This window comes from Martes martes (assembly GCF_963455335.1).
Source record: "Martes martes genome assembly, chromosome: 7".
Taxonomy (NCBI): Eukaryota; Metazoa; Chordata; class Mammalia; order Carnivora; family Mustelidae; genus Martes; species Martes martes.
Genome location: NC_137894.1, coordinates 70,490,147 through 70,496,146, shown reverse-complemented (window position 1 = coordinate 70,496,146; position 6,000 = coordinate 70,490,147). Strand labels below are relative to the sequence as shown.

At 60.4% G+C, this 6,000-nt stretch overlaps 1 protein-coding gene across 2 annotated transcripts in view; it reads left to right on the top strand.

Moving 5' to 3' along the window:
- The first annotated feature begins 536 nt into the window (after positions 1 to 536).
- The window catches only part of ONECUT1 (one cut homeobox 1), a 42,516-nt gene continuing 37,052 nt past the window's right edge, over positions 537 to 6,000 (top strand). Inside the window, exons 1-2 of one of the 2 annotated variants that reach the window (XM_080808213.1) lie at positions 537 to 1,862; positions 2,041 to 2,134. In XM_080808213.1, coding sequence (XP_080664339.1) covers positions 758 to 1,862; positions 2,041 to 2,093 — 1,158 coding nt within the window. In that variant the 5' untranslated portion in view covers positions 537 to 757 and the 3' untranslated portion in view covers positions 2,094 to 2,134. Of the gene's footprint in view, positions 1,863 to 2,040; positions 2,135 to 6,000 lie in introns of those variants that run through there. The other variant, XM_080808212.1, reaches the window with a different exon arrangement.

Here is a 6,000-nt window from a genome sequence, read left to right as displayed (position 1 = left end):
GTGCTACTGGGTGAGAGCCCACCCGAGCCTTAGAGTCGAGACGGGCGCCAAGTCTCCTGGGGTTGCGTTGGTTGCCCCAGGTCGCGCTCCACGCCAGGCCTTCGCACGTGCGCGCCGCTCCACGGCCATCCCGCGCCGCTGTTAAGGCGAGGACCGCCCCCCCCCTTCATCATTTATACAGGGACGTCACGGGCCGCGCGCGCGGGGGCGAAGGGGGCGGGGCCGAGCCGCGCGCTTGCGCGCTGAGCCCGGCGGGCGTGAGGGCGGGCCGCGGCGGCGGCGGCGGCGGCGGCAGCGGCGGCAGCGGCGGCGGCGGCGGCGGCGGAACCGCGGCCACAGAGTCTGCAACAGTAACCGAGCCATGGCTGGAGCTGGCCAGCGGCGCGGGCAAGCAGCAGCCGCGGAAGACGCGCGGACTGCGTCAGGGGAGCCGGGGGCCTCAGAATTCTAAGAAGGAGAGGGGCGAGAGGGGCCCAGGGGCGGGCGGGCGGGCTGGGGGCGCCGCTCTCGCCCAACGGCACGGATCCTTTTTGGAAATTAATATTTAAAAAAAAAGCCGAGGACGCAGAGGGGAAGGTGGGGGCAAGAGGGAAGGCGAGACACACAGAGAGGGAGACAGAACCCCACAGTGAGAGGAAGGAAGGAAGGCAGGCAACAGTCGCCGGCAGCCGATGTGAAGACCGGACTGCGTGCGCCCTTCGCCGCCTCTGCCCGGCCTCATCGATGTTGTGTCCGTCGCCCGCTCGCCCGGATCACGATGAACGCGCAGCTGACCATGGAGGCGATCGGCGAGCTGCACGGGGTGAGCCATGAGCCGGTGCCCGCTCCTGCCGACCTCCTGGGCGGCAGTCCCCACGCGCGAAGCTCCGTGGCGCACCGTGGCAGCCACCTGCCCCCCGCGCACCCGCGTTCCATGGGCATGGCGTCCTTGCTGGACGGCGGTGGCGGCGGCGGCGATTACCACCACCACCACCGGGCCCCCGAGCACAGCCTGGCCGGCCCCCTGCACCCGACCATGACCATGGCCTGCGAGACTCCCCCAGGTATGAGCATGCCCACCACCTACACCACCTTAACCCCTCTGCAGCCGCTGCCGCCCATCTCCACCGTTTCGGACAAGTTCCCTCACCATCACCACCACCACCATCACCACCACCACCCGCACCACCACCAGCGCCTGGCGGGCAATGTGAGCGGTAGCTTCACGCTCATGCGGGATGAGCGCGGGCTGGCCTCCATGAATAACCTCTATACCCCCTACCACAAGGACGTGGCCGGCATGGGCCAGAGCCTCTCGCCCCTCTCCAGCTCCGGTCTTGGCGGCATCCACAACTCCCAGCAAGGGCTCCCTCACTATGCCCACCCGGGCGCTGCCATGCCCACTGACAAGATGCTCACCCCGAACGGCTTTGAAGCCCATCACCCGGCCATGCTCGGCCGCCACGGCGAGCAGCACCTCACGCCCACCTCGGCCGGCATGGTGCCCATCAACGGCCTTCCTCCGCACCACCCCCACGCCCACCTGAACGCCCAAGGCCACGGGCAGCTCCTGGGCACAGCCCGGGAGCCCAACCCTTCGGTGACCGGCGCACAGGTCAGCAATGGAAGTAATTCAGGGCAGATGGAAGAGATCAATACCAAAGAGGTGGCGCAGCGTATCACCACCGAGCTCAAGCGCTATAGCATCCCACAGGCCATCTTCGCGCAAAGGGTGCTCTGCCGCTCCCAAGGGACCCTCTCGGATCTGCTGCGCAACCCCAAACCCTGGAGCAAACTCAAGTCCGGCCGGGAGACCTTCCGGAGGATGTGGAAGTGGCTGCAAGAGCCGGAGTTCCAGCGGATGTCTGCGCTCCGCTTAGCAGGTGAGCTGGGCGCGTGGGGAGATAAGGGATTGGGGAGGCTAAAGAGACTGAAAGAGGGAAGGAAAAAGAGAGAGCTGGGCACGCATCATCCCATCCTCCTTTCCCCAAGGGGAGGTGGATAGTTCCCTGGGCCTGGTAGAGCTAGCGACGGCTCCTAGGAGCAGACGGTCTCCTCCAGGACTCTGTACATTGGGCTGCGGTAGGCTCCGGGAGCTGAGCGGTACTGCCTGAGCGAATGCGGGGACGTATTTGTGCTCGGAGACTGTGCTGGAAGCGGTGGCCACCAGAGGCGAAGAGAAACCCCCGCACCTGGACGGACACGGTCTGTGCGTCGCTTCTCAGTTGGGCACTCCGGGTTTGGGAAGAGGGAGGCGATTCTTGCATGGAACTGTGCGCAGATACTGCCCGCTCCTACCCCCCAGCACATATCTGGGAGTTGATTTGGTGCGTGCCGGAGCTGCACGCCCACGTTTGGCTGAACTTGGTGCGGTGACACCCCCCCCCCACTTTTTTGGCGCGAGGCAGTGGTGGGAGGGATGGGAAACACCCTCTGAGAGTTCCGGCAGAAGGTTCTGAAGCCCCCGGGAAGGTGTGTGTTTGGCGCCGAAGCTGTTTAAGAGTTAGCAAGCACTCTGCCCTGGTAATCGGCTGTGGCAAAGAGAGGAAGGCAGATGGTGCCGAGGTAAGGGTGAGGGCGGAGGGACAGCAAGGGAGCTTACAGCTAAGCCCAAGGACCGCTTTTGCTGCAGACTCATTTACGACTTCATATTTCGTTTTATTCCTCTGCATTATGTTTTGAATGTATCCCCATGCATGGGGGTGAGAGTGTGAACATGACCCCCAAGTCTTGGAGCAGAGGTCTTCCGGCTCCAAAACCCGGGAGTTGAGCTGGAAGGTTTCCGAGGCGGGGCACAGACAGCGCCTATCCTTCTTAGCCTCTCTAAGCCAAGGTGCGTGGAAGGCTCCGGGAAGCTGGTCGAGGGGACAGTTTAGCCCAGTCTGAATCACGCCAGATATTTCAAGCTGATTCCGCGACCCCTGAGGGCAAAGAACACACGGGGAGGTAGAGCCAAGGGCAGCTGAGGGCGGACACGGTTTGATGAGACCCTGCCGACTTGATTGACTCCTGGGTCGGTGCTACTCACCGCCCCCCCACCCGCCGCAGTCTCAGCCTGGTGCCCTGGCCTGAGTCCTGGCCAACAGAAAGGTAAAAGCCAGAATGAGGGTTTGTTAATTAACTGATCGTTCTCCATTAATTCGTCCCTGGAGAATGAGAGACAGTCAATCCGATCAGAGCCGGGGGCACTGAGCCGTTTCACAGTCTAAAATCAAAGCGAGAGGCCGAAACCCCCTCCCCCACCTCATGCGGGCCAATGAGAAGCTAGAGGGAGGCAGGTGCCGGCGTGCCAGGGAGCCTGCCGCTGGATCTGGAAGCAACCCCAAAGCACTCTTTGGGTCTGGGCACTGGTGGCCTCCCTCCTGCAGATCGAGTTCTTGAGCTTCTGCCCCGCCAGTGTTTTCCAGCCCAGCCCTGTGCTCACTGGTTCCAAGCAAAATCCCCAGCAGGCTAGTGCAGCTTGTGCCTGGAAGTTAGGTGAGGTGGAGATAGGAGGACAGGAAGGCAAGGGAGAGATTGACAAGGTGCCCTCTGGGGCTCCCACAAATCCATTCCCTGCCCTGTGTGCATCCACCATATCGCCTCCCACCCCCGTAAGCTGACCGAGACCAGAGGGCAGCTCAGGTTCAGGAAGGGGTGGGAGAAAGGGATACCCTTCTCCCTGACTGCTCAGCCTCTGCCGGCCCCAAACTAGTGGCTTTTCACAAGCCCATGTCAGCCTCACGCCCAGCTTCAGAATCTTGTACCCAGGCAGTGCTCACATACGCCTGTCAGTGGGGTGGGGAGAAATGGAGGAAAGGATTGGAAATGAAAAGCGATCCCTCCCAGGGAAGCATGCCCCACCCCCCGCACCCCGAAGGTTCTTGCTGGAGACTTCAATGACCACCTCTCTCCACTGCCCCCTGTCGCCCCCTGGAAAATCAGACTGACAGGTTCTGTTCAGAGATGCCCCCCAACCCTGGAAACCCGGCCTTGCGGTCTGACCTACACGAGTGGGCGCCTCAGTGCTGTTGAAGTGGGAGCACTAGCACTGTGACCCTCCTGTGGGAGGTGTGGGCTGCATGCCAGCCAGTGCTGACCCTAGCCAGGAGGCTATGGAAGGGGTGACAGGCTGGCACCCAGCTGCCTAAGACGAGTCATGCTTTCCCGAGGCACTTGGCCTTTTTCTTTGGGGGAAAAAAATAATAATAATAAAAGGAAAATTGGAGACTCTGGCAGCCAAAACTTGGCGTTCAACCCCAGGTGGAGTTGCAACCTAGGACCCAGATGGAGCTTCAAGTGTTTAATTTTCCTCTCTTTAATTTAATTAAAGGGGTGGGAAAGGCTGGGTTGGGGGCACTTGCAGAGCAAGCCCAACCGGAATCAATCCCATTACACTTCAGGAACCACGACCTATTTTAAAATCACTGAAAAACCATGAGCTGTCTCTTTAATATTTTCATTTCGGAGATGTGGTAAGGAGGGAGTCAGGCCATTTCCAGACTCTCCAAATGATCCTAGGAGGCTCAATCGCAGACTTAAACAAACGCATTGCAGGGCACTTTCGCCAAGGCTGTGGGACATTGCTTGGGGGAGGGGGGTTCCCACCACCAGCCTCCACGCACAGAGGTGTCCCTTGCAGTTTGGCTTGCTGTTGCTCTAAAGACCCCTCCACCTTGTCCTTACCCCTCAGGGCGGTTCCTTCACTCATTGGCAGAGTGGTTTCTCCATGCCCTTCCCTGTACCTGAGGTTCCATGAAGTCTGTTGCGGAGAGTCAAAACCTCCACACTTGGCAGCATGTTTGGGGAGGCGCCTTCTCCTTACAAAATTATATCGGCTTGGTGGAAGATGGGAGATGGGAGGAAATTCTCGCCAAATTAACTACCTTTAAAAAAATCAATACGTGTTCCCTCAATGTAATCTTGCTGCTGCCCCATTAAAGTACAGTGCAGCTAGGCTGGGGGCTGCATCTCATCTGAGGTGGGGTGGGCGGGCCGCACTATACGGGTGGGTGGGCTCCTCCGCCTCTGACGTGGGCGCCTATTAAGACTTGAAGAGATTAGTTTCCAATTAAAGATTTCTGAAGGCTTTGGCCCCAGTAGGGGAGCTGCCAGCATCTGAAGAGGCTGCAACGCGCACCCACCAGAGGGCAGAGCACCGCATACTGAGGAGGCAAGGCCCGGCGGGTTGGGCAGAGGTGGGTGCTGGGCCCCTCGGACTCTGAGGTACCTGAAGGAAAGGTACCTCCAAACAGCCCTGGGGAGACTGCCCAGTCTCCCACACCTGGGACTTCGCCCGTTTCCTGTCCAGAATTTGCCCCAGAAAGACCTGGAGGAGAGCCGGAGCTGGGAGAGAGTGGGGGTGGAGGAGGGATGTTCGGCCAGGAGGTGGCCATGAGAAAGTCTCACAGGGACCAACCTGGGTTGTGTTTGCCATAAGTGGCCTTGCGGTCTGGTTGATTGATAACTGGCCTCCACGCAAGTCCATTTGCTTTTTGTTAATATTTATCCCGGCGGGTGACATTTCAACTGTCCCCCCCCTTCCCTGGGCCAAGTTAGCCAAGAAGTAGCAGTGCAGTGTTGGGCCTTGGGAACCTCATTTTCCCAGATCTCAAAGACTCCTGGGCCAGGAGGAAAACCGGGACTGGGACTCGGAAACTGGAAGGGTTCCTGGGCCCAAGAGAAGGCCCCAAGCAGACTGGTTGCCTCTCTCCCCACTTCTCACACAGTGCAGCTGCTCCCAGCGGCTGCTGCGGTTCAAACAAAGGGCCTGTGGGGCGCGGCCAACCGCAGCCAGCCTCACAGCCCCTGAGCCAGTGGGACTGACTGGGAGGGGGTGTGGAACAGAGGGATGGGAGTGCCTCCTCCAAAGGCTTGGTGTAGCCTTCTCCCTACGTGCTGTGGTGGGGGTGGCTAGTTGTCAGGAGGAGTCCCAAAGAACCTCCACCCCCTCAGGGTGAATGATGGCCTTTCGGAGCCCTTGGAGTCGGCTGGGGACCCCCACCACAGCACAGCAGGAAACCAAAAGTTCTCACCCCAGTC